Source organism: Liolophura sinensis, chromosome 8 (assembly GCF_032854445.1).
Source record: "Liolophura sinensis isolate JHLJ2023 chromosome 8, CUHK_Ljap_v2, whole genome shotgun sequence".
NCBI lineage: Eukaryota > Metazoa > Mollusca > Polyplacophora > Chitonida > Chitonidae > Liolophura > Liolophura sinensis.
The window spans coordinates 3,512,031-3,531,525 of record NC_088302.1 but is presented as its reverse complement, the minus strand read 5'-3'; the positions used below and the strand labels follow the sequence as shown (position 1 = coordinate 3,531,525).

The following is a 19,495-nucleotide window of genomic DNA, read 5'->3' as shown; positions in this document are numbered from 1 at the left end:
ATCAAGAAATTCAGATGGGCAGTGAAGCACTGTTATCAAAACACAGATAAGGAACTGAGTTTTACATTAAATACAAAATAAATCTGCTTCATTCTTTGAATATTAAGTACTCTATACCATTTCCAGCTGATCCCTGATGACATCGAATACAGGCCTTCAAATTCCTAGAATGCCACAACCAACTTGATTAGCACACACTTGGTGTGCTTAATGATATTCATCATAACAATAACATGGCTAGCGACTCTAGTCCATCTTGAGAACAATATTCAGAACATGTGAAGTCCTTGTTCTCTGCCAAACCACCGCTCAAGACTCACCCTGGAACACCAGGAAAAACTCAAACCAAGACAAATGTCCATCATTTTATAGATTTATTTTTTTTAGTTTTTGCATACTATGATGGAGAATAAGCAAAAACCAACATAAGACAAATTTAAAGGGGACCAGAGACCAGCAACAAGTATCTACAATATGCGCTCTTTGATGCAGAAGTCCTAAACCAACACTCAACTGTACTTTGACTGCGGATAGAATAGAATATATTGTCATCTTAGCACTCCTAATAAGACCTGAAAAATACAAAGTAAAACAGCAAATTTGAGGATAATGAGTAAACATGGTAAAAAACATGGACACAAGGCCCATACAAATCAATTATATTACATACACATCAATCTTTGTGTGCCCATGAAAGCCCTAGGACTTTATATGCATATTTAACAACCCTACATTTATTTCTTTAATTAGAGCTTACGCCATATTCAAGATTATTTCATTTCATGACAGCCAGCATTATGCTGGGAGGAAACCGAGCAAATCCCTGGGGAAACTGATGACCATCTGCAGGTTTAATAACATTACATGTAGCTCATATAACGAAGAGGTGTTAAAGGTCACTACACCATCTTGAATGGAAAAACCAGTTTTCCAAATTTTGACGAATGACTCAAGGTTAGCAGTTCTGTGCAGAGCAGACATACTTAAAATACATGTCAAATAATTCAAGGTTATCAGTTTAGTGGAGAGCAGGCCTACCTAAATTACATGTCAAACACATCTTTCAAAGCTAGCTCTGGTTTGTCGTAGCCTAACTCCTCAGGAGTGGATATACCCAACTCCTGTAGGGTTGGTCGGATCTCCTGTAACAGGTACGGCCAGATTGTCTGGACGTGGTTGCCGCATTTGTCCTGAAAAACAGAAACAGTCCATCCTTTACAATGGAACATCATCAAATTGTTCATCCATGGCACAAACATCTTATTTCACATAAACAACAGCAGCCTGCATTATGTTACGAGGAAACCCACGACCATCTGCAGGTTGCTAGAAAACCATATCTGCACAATATTACTTAAAGCAAAACTTAAGAATAATTCAGACTAGAATATTTCCACAGGCACTTGGTTCCCACACAAGCTGTACATCCCTCCAGCATTCCAGGAAAAATAGACTCACATGAACAGCTTCCAGGTATCGAACAGCTAAGGAATGGTCATTCACTCTCCTACAGGCATTCAGGGCAGCAATAATGATGTTGGGCTCTGGCACCAAGTCCATTCCCTGCAAAGAGTAGTTACAGGACTGAAATGTCAGTCTCAGCAAAACACAAATAAGTCTCAACTCATAGTGTGCTGTGAATCTCATGGGATAAAACAGTGTGCTAATTAATCTGAACACAACAGAGTTGTTCAAAGAGTATTAATATTCAAGCCTGGTATTAAATTCAATTCCAGACTGAAGTTTTGACGTTGTCTTGTATCTAGAATGAAACTGTTGTTAAGATTTAAAGGCAAAGAACACACCAGCATGAAGTATACCTCAGATGAAAGACCATTAAATATTGTCTCGGAAAACAGTTTGATTTATTTTCTTACAATATTTTTCGACCCAGTGAAATGAATTTAAAAGTTGGGATTCTACTGTGGCCTTTTCTGACCATATCGGGCTGGTGATGTCTCTTGAGCTTTTTGCTGGTTGACACACATACATGACATAGATCGCTACATTTCATCATTCAAGATGCATCTTCATTTAGAACAATGAATGCAGTCAACATGTGACGTCACTGATGCCATCTGGGTACCCACAGACCACCACAGAATCCTATGTTTTAAATGCATTTGGTCAGAAAAATTCTAAAAAAAAATAAATCAGAGTATTTTCTTGGACAGTGTTTAATGGTCTTTCATCTGACAATACTTTATTTTAGTGTCTTCCTTGTCTCTAAGACTCCAATTTTCCCCAATCGCTGTGACTCATAACAATAACCCTAAAAGAAAAGGCCAAGAGTTCTTAAATCTACAATTAAGCGTCATTAAAACTGTTCAAATTAGAAAACATATCACTAATATATACTAAGTGTATTTTTCTTTTTTCGTTTTCAGAAAGCTATTCATAATACTGTTTTATAGACAAAACAATTGGTCGATACTGGAAAACAAGGCGTTTACATGTAGTTCCATGCATAAGCAAAAACATATCCAATGTACAAGCATCACTATAATACATGTGATTTTGTGACAATACCTGAAGATCATTTATGGCTTTTCTTATTTCCCAGCCATCAATGTCTGGCCTGTTGAAGTAATTTATGTATCTGGTGTCAAACTGTTCATCAGTCTCCTGTACACCGTGGCTGTATCTAACACTGGTTACTGCAAATAAATACAACATTCCATAATCATGTTAATACCATGGTAATGTAGTCCAAAGCAAACAAAAGAGAGCCACAAGTGCTGTAAGCTATTAAGTAAGGGAGATTACTCCTACATGTACATGGCCTACCATGCAAGACTGTTTGAAACAGCACAGTAAACCATTTGCCTGGTAATAATAATTCTATCCTAATTTTGGTTTTATATTACATGTAGCTAGTTACACGGGTTCTTCCATGGACTGCAAAAGTTGATCTAACCGCTGACCCGTGCATCCAGGGACAGTGAAATCTTTGACGAGCTGGCAGGTGTTGGGGTAAAGCCTGGGAGGAAAAATGTGGCTTTAAATATATACCGTAATTCCTCAACGCTTTTCACATATGAAAGAGCAATTTTCATTTGACTGGAGGCTAAACTACATATTTTGGACTGGCCAATTTCAGGCCTTCACAAAATGTATAATCTCATCTGTAAACATCTGTGTCTCTCCGGTGGACCAATGAGGGAGTTCCTAAGGAACTGGAATGTTGCATGTGTGCTGTACAACACAATAGCTGTTTGACAGCTGAGGCTGTGGTAGCGGTTTCTCACCAGCCAAGGCTGTGGTAGCGGTTTCTCACCAGCCAAGGCTGTGGTAGCGGTTTCTCACCAGCCAAGGCTGTGGTAGCGGTTTATGACCAGCTAAGGTTGTGGTAATGGTTTATGACCAACTACTCAGGAGAGTTAAACCAAACAATCCAAACCCACATGTAATAAGAAAATTGCAACATAGAGCTATGAAAAGGGGTGCGTGAAGACCTTCTTATAGAAATGTTTTGGTGGAAGCCATGAAACACGAGAAGATTAAGATTGTGAGGAATTTTAAAAATTTGCATGTAAATTTGATCGCATCCACAATGGACTTTTGGAACTAAAGGGCAACCTTGCAGATATGAGATCAAATAAGGGAATGACATCAAGAGCTGTTTTCACGTAAGGCTAATTTGTGGCTACATGTCCGGGAATGGCAACAGCATCTTTGCAAGACAGTCCACAGAGACAAAATAAATAATTCTTTGCTGGCAGAATTCGCATGACCATGATAATGTCAGCTCATAAACGAATCTGCTTTCTGAGCACATGATAAAGTCATCAATGACAAAGTTTACAATGTTCAGCTTCGCAACTCCCCGAATAATAAAGTCGTCACGGCAATGATTTCTCAGCTAAAGGCGTTGTTGTTGAAATCGAGAAAAATACAGAAACAACTTGGTAAAAATGAGTGGCGTGCTCCAAACTCCTGGTACACAAATCTATTGTGATTTTGCTTACCCGCCACTTGCCGTCGGCATGACTGTCTCACGGTTGTCTGCACAGCCAAACTTGCCCGCTGAATTGCTGCACGAAGCATTTTGCCTGACGACCTTCAAATGTGCTCCACACAAAATGGCAGACTGTCTCTATCCCAGGGTGCACTTGCCGTCGAGTACTCTCCGTCAAGTCGGCTGTTGCCAGGATGGTTGTTTTATTCTAACAGCATCTCCCACTTTGTCGACACTAGGAGAGAGCGAGAAGGAAGTACACAATACCACCACAACGCCATGAAGATGTCGTCATTTTAAACGTCAACACTGTGTACACCGATCTTTGAGCATCTTAAACTTGTTGAAATGAAGAGGGTTTGATTAATGCACAATGATTGAGTTTTGTTCCAAGAAGCGGATGCTGGCGGTTGTCTTCACTTTAGTTACGTAAGTTAGACAAAAACATGCCTTCACCAGTACGACAGCAGCCGACTACATGACATTTGATATATCATGGAGGTATCTGTGGATTTATCAAGTGGAATACACTGGTCACTATGGTTTGCAAGTTGTCATTTTTAATGTGAAGCAGTTATTCCCTTACTTTGTCCTTGATCTTGCTTGTGTTGAAAACATCTGTTTGAAAATCATTTTCATTATTCTTTCCGTGACACTGATGATGTGTTATTAAATGTATGTTACTACAAGAACAAATGTTTCTACTTACAGGCCATTGATCACTGATACGTCTCGTGACATGACGTTAAATCTTAGCACAGACACTGTGCCGTATCATCTCAACAGACTTTTATAATGAATGCAAATTTCAGCTTGATATCACGTGGTAGAGTGACTTTTTTTTTTTTTTTTTTTTTTGATTGGTGTTTTACGCCGTACTCAAGAATATTTCACTTATACGACGGCGGCCAGCATTATGGTGGTGGAAACCGGGCAGAGCCCGGGGGAAACCCACGACCATCCGCAGGTTGCTGGCAGACCTTCCCACTTACGGCCGGAGAGGAAGCCAGCATGAGCTGGACTTGAACTCACAGCGACCGCATTGGTGAGAGGCTCCTGGGTCATTACGCTGCGCTGAGCCACGGAGGCCCCGTAGAGTGACTTCAATTCATTCAAGAGCTTTCCTCATTGAACATCTGAAAAGTGGACCAACAATGGAGAAAGGGATCAACCTTGTCTTCACAACACTCGAAGTTTACATACATCTACATACAGTAAATGTACAAGGTCTTGTGTCATTTGAGGTAAAGGTTGTGCCTGGAAAAAAAGAAGACGTGAAATGTACATTCAGATAATTATTTATTTTTTATTTATATGTGTAGCAAGTGTATTTTTATTTGTTTGTCAGAATATCAGTAGTAAGTGTGGTGCTAGAGACAAGGTGGTCAGCTCAGCATAAAGTTAAGGAAATTTCAAGAAAGGGTAAAGGAGGTTGGTATGAAGTCTTGTTATGTCTGAAAACAAAGCTCCACAGCTACACAAAATTTTGTGCTTATTGTGCTTTAATAGTACAGTACCCTTATTTGATATATTTCTTGACGTACAAATATTTCTTGCAAATAGACTGACTGTATGTGTGGTGAGTTTATCAACCCACCAAATGCAATTTTAAGTTCAAAATAAAAAGTACTAAATTGTATTAGTGGTTCCAGAATTTTTTTGAAATAGCATATTCATTTTAATCTGGCTTGCCTTTTTTAATTATCAAACAGTTTCTTTTAGAAACATAATCACTGTATGATCAAAATGTTTTTACACCATGATTTTCAGATTCAAATGAAACATGTAAACTTGGAAAAGAAAAGGTTGTGGAAAGTTGTAGGGAGTGTCTAGCTGATGAACTGGTGAGTTGTAAATACTTGTAATACCTGTAACATACTTATAGACATTCACCAAAAGATGAGTTTAGAGTGTGCAGGATATCCATGTTAACCAAGACCAAGAAAGAAAAGTTGTCAGTCTAACAGGCTGTCCCAAGGTTTCAGAACAGAAAAAAAAGAAGGAAAATATCACACACAAAAAAAGAAAACAGTGTGGCTGATCATTCATAGTGTTATCTTTAAGATTTTATGTTCTAAGTTTTTCATGGTAACTTTATGTAGAAAACCACGAATTTATGAAGTTGACATCACAACAAGAATGTGTCAAAAATGCAGATAGATCATCTACGTATTGTTTATTACATGCAGCTGCACCTATTTAGTATGTTTTTATTGTCATTGCCTTGTGACATTCTTGTGGAAATTTGGAAGCAAGAACATCCTTCAGTCCATTGGAGTTTTTGATGTGGCAATTTGTTTTTTGCAGTTCAGTGAGAAGAAGTACTGTCAAGAAACGGGGTTCAGAACTGTCGTAGCTTGTGAAGATGGCACCAAAATTATGCGCATGTATGTTTTAGTTTAACCCACTCTCAGGTTCTGCAGTTAAAGCACAAGTAGTTTCCAGCACATGTCCATTATGGATGTTTAACTGTCATATTCTTCTGGGTGCTTTTTTTTCTGTGAAGGGGCAGCTGAGTTTAAAATATAGGGTGTCCTTTTGTGCATTTGTATGACTAACCATGTGTATCACTTAAATGGATTATTGTTACCTGTTAAATACATGTAGGGAGTAAGCTATCGTCCAATTGTAAGAAGTGCTAGGACACATGTGAGTGGGTTCAAAACTGTCCTTGGACTAAGCACTCTTTCTGAGGCCTTACTGACAATATGCTGTCAAGGACACATGTGTGACTGCATTTGCAGTCTAAGACTGCTTACCTTCCACCAATATTTTAGATATTTTAATAGCCTAAATAATGTACCTTTCACTAGATATCAGCCTCCTCTCTGCATGTGCTACCATTCAAACTTGGCATTTCTTCCTAAAATGTATAAAGTGGTTCACATGATCATTTTTTCAACCTTTTTAATTCATTTGAACACCGTAAATAGCACAGATAGAAGTCTGATATTTGCTGAAAGGCAATTTATTGAGCTATTCTTTGTAAATACAGACCCTTTGAGTTGATTGGCGAAGATGTATTTTTGCCAAAACGCTCTGGCATAGCCTCTTTAAAGTGTGACATGCATTCAAAAACGCTGACAGCCTGTCTTTTACCTTTTTACCGGGATAAGTTCCTGTATCTTTCAGGAATAGTTGGGAACTAGTCTTCAGTTACCAAGGAATTTAGTCAATGTTTGGTAGAGATTTGGTATACAGATATCCATCACGATGTCTACCTGTCCATAACACATTTCTGTTAACTAATTATGAAACAATGAGATTGGTGTTAAAAAGGGAGACTGGCCAGTAATGTAGTTATCTCCCCTTCCTAGAAACACATCAACTGGTTTGTGCAGGTTATTCACTATTTGTAACCACGCCAGTCAACCCCACTTTTACTCTTCACTCAGCATCATATCATTGGCTGTGGATGGGTATGTTCATCTTTAGTGTTAGTCTGCTTCATGATTGTGGTCTATGTTCTGTAGGTGCTCAGGGACGCAATGGTTAGAGGAAAGGAACTTCTGGATATTTGAAGGAGTGACATTTGCCATTGGCATCCTGTCCTACGGGCTGGTGGTCATTAGACAACACAGGCTAGACAGAATGCTGCGAGAGAAGATTGACAGGCAGATAGCTGCTGATATATGATCTCAAATGAGGATAGCCAATGGAATGTGGACTGAGATACTGATGGATGATATATGAAGTGACATAAAGATAGCTCATGGAATGTGGACCAAAATACTGATAGGTGATATATCATGTGAGATAAAGATATCTGATGGAGTGTGGACTAAGGAACTGGTGGATGATATATCATGTGACATAGATAGCTGATGGAGTGTGGACTGAGATACTGATGGATGACATACTTGTATGACATGAGATGAAGATAGCGAATGAAATGTGGACTGAGATACTGATGGATGACATACGTGTATGATGTGAGATGAGTGTAGCTGATGGGTATAGCCCATGAAATGTGGACTGAGATATTGATGGATGATATACTTGTATGATGAGAGATAAGTATAGCTGATGAAATATGACTGAGGAACTCATGGATGATATATCATGTGAGATAAAGATATGTGATAAAATGTGGACTGAGATACTGATGGGTGATAGACGAGGTGGAATATATCGTCACTGATGCATGGTATGAGACAAACCTAAAGAAAGAATCTCTGACCAAAGGAAGAGTGTTACAAAGCATGGTGAAGGACAGAAATAGGAACCAGAAACGAACGTACATCCTGATACCAGACAGTGTTGTGCGCATAACCAGTGACACATGGTCAAATACTGATGTGTCACATTGACATGTTTAAATTGAGATGAACATGTTCCTGATACACAAATGCACAGCTATTGGCAATAGGATGTCGCAAGACATGGATTGCTGAAATGTTAATAACCAATACTAATGGTAATAACTGGGAATGAGGCCAGGTTAAAGTGTCTATTGGAATTAGTGCATTGTGAAAAAAACAGTGCTACACTGTAGGTTTAGCATGATGTGTGATACACATGTAGATAACTGATCCAGCCAGGTGTGGACAGGTATTGTCAGTCTTCAGGAAAGCTCTGATTTCATGCGATATTGTTACATTCATGCTGAAATACACACGATATGTCAATAATGAGATAATGATGAGTGTTACAACTATCAACCTGATGTAAGATACTGAGGGATTTATCTGGGTTGTAACATATCTGTCTCATCATTGCTAAATGATGGGAGATATTATTTATTTTTGATTGTTCCAAATATTTAAAATACTCAATATTTGTTTGCTAACTAAAAATAAACAGCAATACTATTTTCTGTAAATTGAATATTGTCACAGTGTTGGGCTTGATAAGCATACCGGCTAAGACTTTACGTCTGTGGGAGATGTGGTGACTGTATACGATAATCTTACTCATGTCACATCTAGTTACTGCACCCTATAACATGTATACTGATTTGTCAATTATTAGATAGGAAGTAACACCTGTCTTCAACCTCAGAGGTGAAACAGTCATTTCATGACAATCGTCTGAAGTGAAATTAAGTAACTGGTCATTTCACTTGCCCAAACAGAGAAGCCTTAGTTCGACTGGAGGCACTGTGGACAGTTTGAGAAAACATTTTATTTCAAACCTTCAAAGCGACAGGCCAATGTGCTTAGTCACGGTGTGGGGAATGGTAACTGCTTGTGATTTGGGTCAAGTTTATCGTATATCATGCTTTCCCTGAAGCTGTCTAGATCCAGTGCAATACTGTCCCAGTACAGGTGTCTGTACTTAATTTATTTGAACACGTTCAAAGATCTTCAGCATGCAAAAACATGGAGTTGAAATGCCCAAACTATGTGCTGACCAAGTCTCTTCTTCTTTGTTTTTCGTGTACAAAGTTAAGACAGTCGGTGACATAGTTTGGGCGTCATGCGACAGCAGTTCAAACATGTCAGCATTGGGCCAACAGCCACAAGGAGACATTGTCTTGATATGACGGACATATTGTTAAAGGCTACCCTTTCAAAGCAAACCAACGAATCTGTTTTGATCCACGATCGGTCCACTTTCAGAAAACTTCCTGATTCAGTGGTGGCTTTTCTCATAAATCAGTGATATGGACTCACTAGTCGCGCAGAATGCCAAAATATAATATTTGATATACATGTATGTAGAGATAGTGTTCTGTAGTGGTATGCCGGATATCTATATGACAATTGTTTTTATTATGACTACTACAGTTCTGACTGTCCAACACGGGGAACACTTTGTCGACTTGATTTGCGCCATTGGACTATGTTCTGAACTGCTTTTGTGAAGCATTCTGAAAATAAATCTACGTATTATATTTGATCGATACGATTGACTTATTTGTTTAGCACAAAGTAGCGTATCAATTTTTTATCGTTTTTTCTTATTTCAGCATCATTCACATGATGTGTGGTCTCTTAGCACTTGGCAAATAGACTATTTGGCCTGGTGTTTCTGTAATATTGCCACAGCATGGAATCTGAATTTTGGTGTGAAACCCCTGGAAGACTGGGGCAGCATGGCAGACTTGAGGGAGGCTTGGTGGGGGCTGGGGTGGGGAGGGGGGGGGGGCGCAGTCATGAATCTATAACATTTCCGCTCCTCTCATTCTGAACATACTAAGTTAGCACCACTTTACAAAGATCGTTAGCTTGCTGCACGCCAAGTGAAGAAGTACGACAGTTCAAAAATTATCAAATTTTGACGAAATGTTAATGGTATGGTGAGGCCGGTCTAACGAGTAGGAGAGAAAAGCCGAGAATTTGACGAAGTGGTCTTGCCATCTTTGAATGAAGTTGTTCAGATGTATGCTTTTGTTATGGGATAAAATTAAGGTATGCGATGACAGTATTAAGATCAATTCACCGTGACAGTCTTGGTTATCTTGACGAAGTGGTTGACCAGAACGCGAAAAGAGTAAATTTGGGTTATCTCTTGTCACGTGGTTTAAACACTTGTCTACAATACTGGTAAATACCCACTCTCGATGTGGGAATCCCGCTTGCTTAACAGTGACTTTACTTCGGCCATATGTTGGGAGGTTTGATTTTAAGCGATTTGTAGCCGATTCCCTCCAAGTTTGTCTCGTTTCCTCCACCCATCAATCAGACCACCGTCATATGCACGATCAAATGTAATATCTAAATAAGTTAATACTTGTAGGGCCCAAAAGTGACAGTGAAGGAAGTATACAAAGCTGCTCGCCAAGCAACGACTGCCGTCAAATGATAACAGTTTCTGTAGAGGCATAACAATTAAAGAACACCATTTAAGAAATCCCAAGTAACATGGGATTTTGATTTTCAGAGACATAAGCGAAAAGAATTCGCGCTAACATGATGTTGCAAGATTCGGAGACTTATATGGAAGAAAATCTGAGTGACATGGCATATAAATGTTGGGCGACATCGGTGACACTAATTCCTTATTACCTCGGGGGGGGGGGGGGGGGGGCAAGTAGGCCCAATTCCAGGGTGACATTGGAACTAGATGTTTTGTGACATTAGACAAGAATTCTCGCTTGAGTTGTTCACAGACATCGATGCATTTTTTAGTAATATTGGTGGCAAGAATTTCTTTGTGCCATGGACAATTATACGTTATTTAATTCCCAAAGAATCAACCCCGATCTACTATTTGTACAAGCTGTCCTAAAGACTAAAGAGTGCGCAATACTATAGCGACCTAACATTATAGGTGGATGGTAGGAACGCAATGTACATATTATACTAGCTATGTTGAGCTTTCATTGAAAGTACATAATGTATGATTGATGCATATTTTATTATTATACTTATAAAGACTTAAAAGACTTATAAAGTTTAACAAAATATAAACGAACAAGATTGCTTCCTTTTTTGGTTTGATTATTTTCCCGGTAACTTACATTAAGCACCAGATATGTGCAGTAACTGACAGGAATGATACAGTGGACAATGTATACAAACTTACCTCAAAGACGGCTGCCATATTAAACCATCTATAGCTTACTACAGTAAACGATTGAAAGCTTCTGTTTACTTGCTATCGGTAAGGACAGGAACAGATACCCAGCAAAATAATCAAAATTATCAGAGCACCCAGATAATCACGATCTTTATCAATTAACTTTTCCTATAAAATCGCAAAGGTTTCTGAACTGAAATCGGTATAAATAGAACATCTAAATAAAAAAAAATGTTTGGAGCCATCTCCAAAATGATACAGAAAAACATGTTCGGTGACAGAAACCTCAATAATTTCAAGCGACAGTGGAGCTGAATGTTTCACCACAAATTCTCGCGAGTCACAAGAACGTGTAATTTAAGTAAGATAGTTAGTAATGTAATGAAGCATTCCTTTTAAAGTTCGCGCTTTTAGGAAAGAAATCTTCGGAATGATCGTCTGGCCGGCCATATTGTTCACTTTAGAATTCAAGTCAGTACGAAATGTCACCCAAAAGCCTATCCTGTCTCAGTCTATAGGACATATGTTGAAAGCGAATTTATGTGACATAATCAGCTCTGTGTGATATCTAACCGATTAACTTGTAAATATCGGCAGTGCAGAAATATCTAGGGTACACCTAAACCACATTAAGTTGTGCTATCGTGTATGCGTCGGCTTAGCCCATGGCTACACATTTAGAGTGCCACGGCTCTGTAACCACTATATGCAGTGGTTCTGAGCGCGCAATGGAAGCCCTCACTTAACATATGGAGTTCTTGTTAAATTACTGGAGTTTTCCACTAATGATACAAGCATCACAATAAGAACATCCGCATATCGTGCAGATGCAGATCCACCAGATTTACCCTTCGAAACCTTATGTCATTGTTTCGTATGTGGCGATCAATTGCCTCCTTGCTTCATGCGATACGATGATGATCAACCTGTCGATGCTATCAGAGGGCTTTGTTTCCCAGCAAGTCTCGCGCAATTATAAATACGTGGCGTTATCGGCGATATAGCGGGCTTCTCTGCGATAAACGTTGAGTAAACATTGACAATGCTCGGTGGATGCTACACGGTGCGGACATGTAGACGCGTGCTGGAGTTGTCCCATTATCACCGAGGATCTCGGCTCGACTTGCTCACAGATTACCTGGGTCCTTGGCGGCACCGGAAAGTCATTACCCAGGCTAATCGCGCCACCCTCGTGCGGAGGTATATGCTAAGTGGATCCGCGGGGTACAAATACTCCCCGCTTCATCCAAAACCGAAGAGGCCTTCATCACGTGAGGAGAGGGGCAGACAGAAGGAAGCAGTAGGCTAAGTATTTTCGTATTTCCATTCATCAAGAGGACTCCTTGGAGCTTACAGGCATGGGGCAAGATAAGTCTACCGGTTGAACAGCCACTAAGCCGGGGTCTAAATGACTGTGGCAAGGGTGGCACGGTTATCTCGCGTTGCCGGGAGGGGATATGTCGGGTGAGTTGGACAGCAGTCATTCTACCTCAATCCCATCGCCGACAACACGACGTTTTAGCCGAGCACCGATTGTTTGCATGATGCTTTACATGTGCTCAAGGGTCATTTTTCACCGAGCTGCCCAAGCCATGCCAACGGTGTCAGCTGTGAACCGAAGACCTGAGGTTATCTGAGGACAAGCGCGGAAATCGATTGTGTCGGGTTGGTGAAGAGAGCAGAGAGTATCGTCCTCGATGACAACGTCCCCTTCACAACTCGAGTCAGCTGCCGGCTTGGCCCAAACCAGAACGCGTCCCTTTTCTCCACAAGGTTCTGACGCAACTGTCGTTACCCAATCTAGAAATCGTACCTTGTTTTCATGTGACTTCAAGGTTTCGCCAATTGTAAATGCTGGCCATTCTGCAACACTAGAAGTCCACAAAAACAACCGTGCTAAGGTACGTAACTTATTTGATTGTCGTTATATAATATATTAGTGTTTCTCGCAATGTTCGAATGAATGATTATAGCTTATATTTCAGCCATATCACAATGTTCAAAGGTCAGTAAGGAAAGAATGATATTTTCACTAATTATTATCCGACGATAGCTATCATTGATACTGCCCTCAGAAAAAAAATGACCAAGACCAAAAACGTGAATCAGACCTAAAACCATACTACATGAAATCGCCGCTCGTCTAGAACAGACAACCTAGATTATCATCCTTAAATAATGAAGTTCAGTGGCACACTTTCTCAATCACTGGATAGCTCCGGAAGCATCGGCACTGATATATATGTTCCCTCGAGATAAAGCTGTCCGAATTACTTCCTTGTTTTGAGCCGCTTTCCTAGAGTTGAGCAGATATTATTTTGTGGAATGGCGGGAGAATACTGGCTGTTTTACCTCTTAAATGTCCGGATTACGTGTTTTAGGTTGTAATATGTTTTTTTCTGATTGAACATAGCCGATTTACAGATTAGTCACAACGGACAATCGACAAATGAAGTCTCTGTCACTACTGAGGGCGATTGCTCAATATTGAATTAAACGTTAGGCTCGATTCAATAACATATCGCTTCAGAGCAAAAAGTATCCATTATGTCAAAGAAAGACAAAAGTGAGCTTAACGCAGTCTATTCTGCCGGTGGCCGCCAAGTTTCAAGAAGTCTTATAATTAGCAGAAGGTACGAGAGGGAAGCTTTTCTCGTGCAATGGCCAATCGGGTCTAATTTGAATTGAAAATTGCCTCTCTTGCATATGTCAAGCTTAACAGGGCTACAGCTGTCGGTGTACACTTAAAACTTCAGCACAAACGCCGGGGTGAATAATGCACTACAAAACTAAGGTTCGAAGTACTTTAGAAAGGAGAGGTTCCCCACCGGATCATAATTCAGTACAGGTAGGTCCAATACAAGAAAGGCTGATCCAGTACAGATGGTATATATCTAATACAGAGGGGACTGATCCAGTACAGATGGTATATATCTAATACAGAGGGGACTGATCCAATACGGAAAGGACAGATCTAATAAAGGGGGGACTGATCCAATACGGAAAGGACAGATCTAATACGGAAAGGACTGCATCCAATGCGTAGGGGGCTGATCCAATACAGGGAGGGCTGCATCCAATGCAGAGAAGACTGATCAAATACAGAGAGGACTGCATCCAATACAGAGACGACTGCATCCAATACAGAGATTACTGATCCAATACAGAGGGAACTGATCCAATACAGAGAGAACTGATCAAATACAGAGACGACTGCATCCAATACAGAGAGGACAAATCCAATACAGAGAGGACTGATCCAATACAGAGAGGACAGATCCAATACAGAGAGGACTGGTCCAATACAGAGATCACTGATCCAACACAGAGAGGACAGATCCAATACAGAGATCACTGATCCAATATAGATAGGACAAATCCAATACAGAGAGAACTGATCGAATACAGAGAGGACTGATCCCATACAGAGAGAACTGATCCATTACAGAGGGGACTGATCCAATAGGCAGGACAAATCCAATACAGAGAGAACTGATCGAATACATAGAGGACCGATCCAATACAGAGAGGACTGCATTCAATAAAGAGAGGACTGATCCAATACAGAGAGTACTGCACCCAATACAGAGAGAACTGATCGAATACAGAGAGGACTGATCCAATACAGAGAGGACTGATCCATTACAGAGGGGACTGATCCAACAGACAGGACAAATCCAATACAGAGAGAACTGATCCAATACAGAGAGAACTGATCCAATACAGAGAGAACTGATCTAATACAGAGAGGATTGCATCCAATACAAAGAGTACTGATCTAATACAGAGAGGAATGCATCCAATACAGAGGGGACTGATCCAATACAGAGAGGACTGGTCCAATACAGAGAGGACTGCACCCAATACAGAGAGGACTGATCTAGTACAGAGAGGACTGCATCCAATACAGAGAGGACTGATCCAAATACAGAGAGGACTGCACCCAATACAGAGAGGACTGATCTAGTACAGACAGGACTGCATCCAATACAGAGAGGACTGATCCAATACAGAGAGGACTGCACCCAATACAGAGAGGACTGATTTAGTACAGAGAGGACTGCGTCCAATACAGAGAGGACTGATCCAATACAGAGAGGACTGATCTAATACAGAGAGGATTGCATCCAATACATAGGGGACTGATCCAATAGACAGGACAAATCCAATACAGAGAGAACTCATCCAATACAGAGAGGACAAATCCAATACATAGAGGACTGCACCCAATACAGAGAGGACTGCACCCAAAACAGAGAGGACAGATCCAGTACAGAGAGGACAGATCCAATACAGACAAGGCTGCATCCAATACGCAGAGGACTGATCTAATACAGAGAAGACTGATCCAATACAGAGATGACAAATCCAATACAGAAAGAACTGATCCAATACAGAAAGAACTGATCCAATACTGAGAGGACAAATCCAATGCAGAGAGAACTGATCCAATACAGAGAGAACTGACCCAATACTGAGAGGACAAATCCAATACATAGAGGACTGCACCCAATACAGAGAGGACTGCACCCAAAACAGAGAGGACAGATCCAGTACAGAGAGGACAGATCCAATACAGACAAGGCTGCATCCAATACGCAGAGGACTGATCTAATATAGAGAAGACTGATCCAATACAGAGATGACAAATCCAATACAGAAAGAACTGATCCAATACAGAAAGAACTGATCCAATACTGAGAGGACAAATCCAATGAAGAGAGAACTGATCCAATACAGAGAGAACTGACCCAATACTGAGAGGACAAATCCAATATAGAGAGGGCAAATCCAATACAGAGACGACTGCATCCAATACAGAGATTACTGATCCAATACAGAGGGAACTGATCCAATACAGAGAGAACTGATCAAATACAGAGACGACTGCATCCAATACAGAGAGGACAGATCAAATACAGAGAGGACTGATCCAATACAGAGAGGACAGATCAAATACAGAGAGGACTGATCCAATACAGAGAGGACAAATCCAATACAGAAAGAACTGATCCAGTACAGAGAGAACTGATCCAATACTGAGAGGACAAATGCAATACTGAGAGGACAAATCCAATACAGAGACGACTGCATCCAATACAGAGAGGACAGATCCAATACAGAGAGGACTGATCTAATACAGAGAGGACTGGTCCAATGGGAAAGTACTGATTTATTACAAGAAGTACACTTTTGAAGCACACATATGACTTCTTGGTACCAGACTGTTATGCTCAGTTTCTCTTATTCCACATCAATGTTGAGTGTGATATGCTCTGTGTTCACAAAATAAAGATGCTTTAAGATTGATTAGCTTCAACTGTACTCATGGAGCTAATCTAAAATTACATAAAGTTGCCAACAAATGTGTTCAACTTGGATTTTGATCATATTTTTAATATATTTATAAATATTGTCATAATTCAGGTTAAATGCATGTGCTGATATATAAACAAAAAATTTACCATCAAGTAAATACATGCATCACATCCTTATTTGGGACATTATCATGCAAAGATTATATATACTAAAAGATGGTCCCAAATACCCACCATACAAAAATATTTTCAAAAACTTTTCTCATGAAAGAAAAAAACTTAAAATATATTAAACACCATATTTGCAAATATTTTTTCGCGCAAATATTCGTTCATGGTTCCAAGCTTCCGGGTGCACTTAGCACATCCCTTCACGTATACTGGTCACTAGCACAATATGCTCATTCACCAACCTCAGGGGGGTATCTTTAATAACTGACCAGAAGACGGTTTAAGTAGCTCATCTTCACGTAAAACTTCTGTTAAACAAGGTGCAAATAATTTGCAAATAGCTGACAACTGCTGTGTAATGATAGAGATTTCTATGTAAAGAGCCCGATATAGGACACGGACTCGATGCTCTCGGGCTCATGCTAATAATTACCTTGTGACTCCGGGTCCTCTGTGAATATCCCTCCTCAAGAGTTATGTTGTTTAGTTATTTGTATTTGACTGGTTGGCGGTGTGAATTTACTGAGACAAACTCAGAAAACCCAGACATGGAAAAATTGTGTGTAGTATACATATGTGTGCGTATGCATATGCTTATTACAGTACATACATGTACCTACTGGTACTAATGGCTGAGCTATGGCACAAATCATTCGTTAGAATGGGGCTGCCATTAAACAATATATATAGTCTTGGTCCGTTAGCTTTACGATGTTAATTCTAATGTTTATCATATTGTGTCAATCTAATTTCATCTGTATTACCTCACGAATGCATTGTCACTTTTACCCTTTTTTACCTTTGATGTAATTTTTTGCATAACTAGTAAGTTGTTTACTGCCGTTTATAGGGAATCATTCCAGTAACTTTATGCAAGTGTATACTGTCTCCGAGTTAACGAAGTATAATGAAAGACCGACTGTTGAAATCTTACCTGTTACGTAATACAGAAACCGGCAATGTCACATTTCATCCAGGCATTTGGAATAAGGCATGGTTTAGCATTTGAATACAGTGTAAATCGGTTTTTGAACAAGCCATTCGAGAAATTTTTGGCAAAAAATCGATCAGCGCAAATTCAATCGAATTTTTGCTTTGATTTTATAACAGCCCAAATAGTTACCTGTCACAAAATATCAAGCTCATCTGTGCACGTGTTGCCGTTCAAAATCCATGATAACGCCCCTAAACTTTATAATACGAGTCGCCTTAAAACTTTTGAATCAGTTGAACACAATATATGTAGTAAAGCAATAATTTGATTGGTGTCTTGCCGTACTCAAGAATGTTTCACTTATACGACGGCGGCCAGAATCATGGTGGGAGAAAACCGGACAGACTCCATGCGAAGCAATAATTTGAGCTATTCTTGGCAAGTACAGACCGTTTGATTTGAATTGCATATGCGGATTTTTGGGCCAAAAAAATTGAGTACAGCCTCTTAAATATTGTGAGAACACAAGTTTAATATGCACGCTTTGTGCGGGTTTGCAATCAGCGAACGGAAAATGTATGATTCTCACATCCCAGTTAAGATGTCAACCCTTTCTCACTGGATATAGTTTGTGACAAAAAAGACCCTTACCTCTAAATTCTGGAAAGAAGCGGTTTAATAGCGTCGCAACAGTACGCTAAATATTATTTCTCAGCTTCCGTTTAGGCTTTGAAAGACGATTTCTGTTTGGTTCTTAAAATGCTAAAGTGGGACACTCGATACGTCCAAAAATATGGATATGATCGACGGCAAGTTCCGTAGAATGAACCTATACATGTATGTACATGTGCAATGAAGGTGCAGCATAAATAACTGGGGGAAATGTAGCCGCATGGGCATAAATTATTAGGGACAAAGAATGTCAGCCGGAGTGAGATGATAGTATCAGTGGCTTTTTTTTCTGCAGCGAATGTATGTGCATAGGAAAAAACATTGACGAATTGAGGTAATTACATGTATATAATAACCTGAATATAAATATGTGTGAAATGTATAGTGACAGAATCTAATGTATAAATGTGGAGAGAAGAACATCAATCACTCATGCATGTACAAGCTGATTTCAGTCCAGAATTGTCTAGTTTCGTATCCAATTCACCTTGCTTTCCTCTAAGCTCATACAGCAGAGGTTAATTTGATAGCAGTGGACGTCGTATTGTTCATCCTTGAGCTTATACAGCTTAAAATACCATTGATTACCAGCTTATCTATTACGCTCTCCTAATATCTGTAGGAGCAATTCTTACGGACACTGTCGACAGGCAATGCGTCAGGGTCAAACAGAGTCAAGTCAATTACACTCATTGTTCATTTTTATCAGTGAGAAAAACACCTTCGCAGCCATGCACCTTATCTCAATAATTAAAGGATATGCGAAAAGATGCAATGAAACGGTTTTTAAAAAAAGGGTTGAAAAATGTGGCAAACAAAGTTAGAATTATTGTTTCTCATTTTTGAGGCATATTTTATATGTCTTAATAACTCCTTTATTTTATGCATATTTTCCGTCAATGTAAAGTGGTCGTAAATATACGGAGATAGGGCACCCATGGCCTTAGAAAAACGGGAGTTTACAGACATTTTTACACC

General features: G+C 39.7%; 2 protein-coding genes across 2 annotated transcripts; one reads left to right on the top strand and one right to left on the bottom strand.

The window, feature by feature from the left end:
• Nucleotides 1–361: 361 nt before the first annotated feature.
• On the bottom strand, nt 362–4,125 carry LOC135472254 (cytochrome c oxidase subunit 5A, mitochondrial-like). Its single transcript, XM_064751667.1, has 5 exons — nt 3,969–4,125; nt 2,530–2,657; nt 1,459–1,563; nt 1,039–1,190; nt 362–572 (listed from the first exon to the last, which is right to left on the bottom strand). Exons 1-4 carry the CDS (start codon nt 4,045–4,047, stop codon nt 1,044–1,046), a joined length of 459 nt encoding a protein of 152 aa, XP_064607737.1. The 5' UTR covers nt 4,048–4,125; the 3' UTR covers nt 362–572; nt 1,039–1,043.
• A 72-nt stretch (nt 4,126–4,197) lies between these two features.
• Nucleotides 4,198–9,799, top strand: LOC135472255 (protein JTB-like). The gene is made up of 5 exons (XM_064751668.1): nt 4,198–4,387; nt 5,307–5,389; nt 5,729–5,802; nt 6,266–6,345; nt 7,432–9,799. Exons 1-5 carry the CDS (start codon nt 4,332–4,334, stop codon nt 7,592–7,594), a joined length of 456 nt encoding a protein of 151 aa, XP_064607738.1. The 5' UTR covers nt 4,198–4,331; the 3' UTR covers nt 7,595–9,799.
• The last annotated feature ends 9,696 nt before the right edge of the window (nt 9,800–19,495 follow it).

Excerpts from the sequence above, each read along its gene's own strand:
- LOC135472255 (XM_064751668.1), top strand. The coding sequence starts at position 4,332 with ATGATTGAGTTTTGTTCCAAGAAGCGGATGCTGGCGGTTGTCTTCACT. Across the intron at positions 4,388-5,306 it reads GTTGTCTTCACTTTAGTTAC|AATATCAGTAGTAAGTGTGG; the intron begins GTAAGTTAGACA and ends TTTGTTTGTCAG. Across the intron at positions 5,803-6,265 it reads AGTGTCTAGCTGATGAACTG|TTCAGTGAGAAGAAGTACTG; the intron begins GTGAGTTGTAAA and ends TGTTTTTTGCAG.
- LOC135472254 (XM_064751667.1), bottom strand. The coding sequence starts at position 4,047 with ATGCTTCGTGCAGCAATTCAGCGGGCAAGTTTGGCTGTGCAGACAACC. Across the intron at positions 1,564-2,529 it reads AAGCCATAAATGATCTTCAG|GGAATGGACTTGGTGCCAGA; the intron begins GTATTGTCACAA and ends TACTCTTTGCAG. Across the intron at positions 1,191-1,458 it reads GATACCTGGAAGCTGTTCAT|GACAAATGCGGCAACCACGT; the intron begins GTGAGTCTATTT and ends TCTGTTTTTCAG.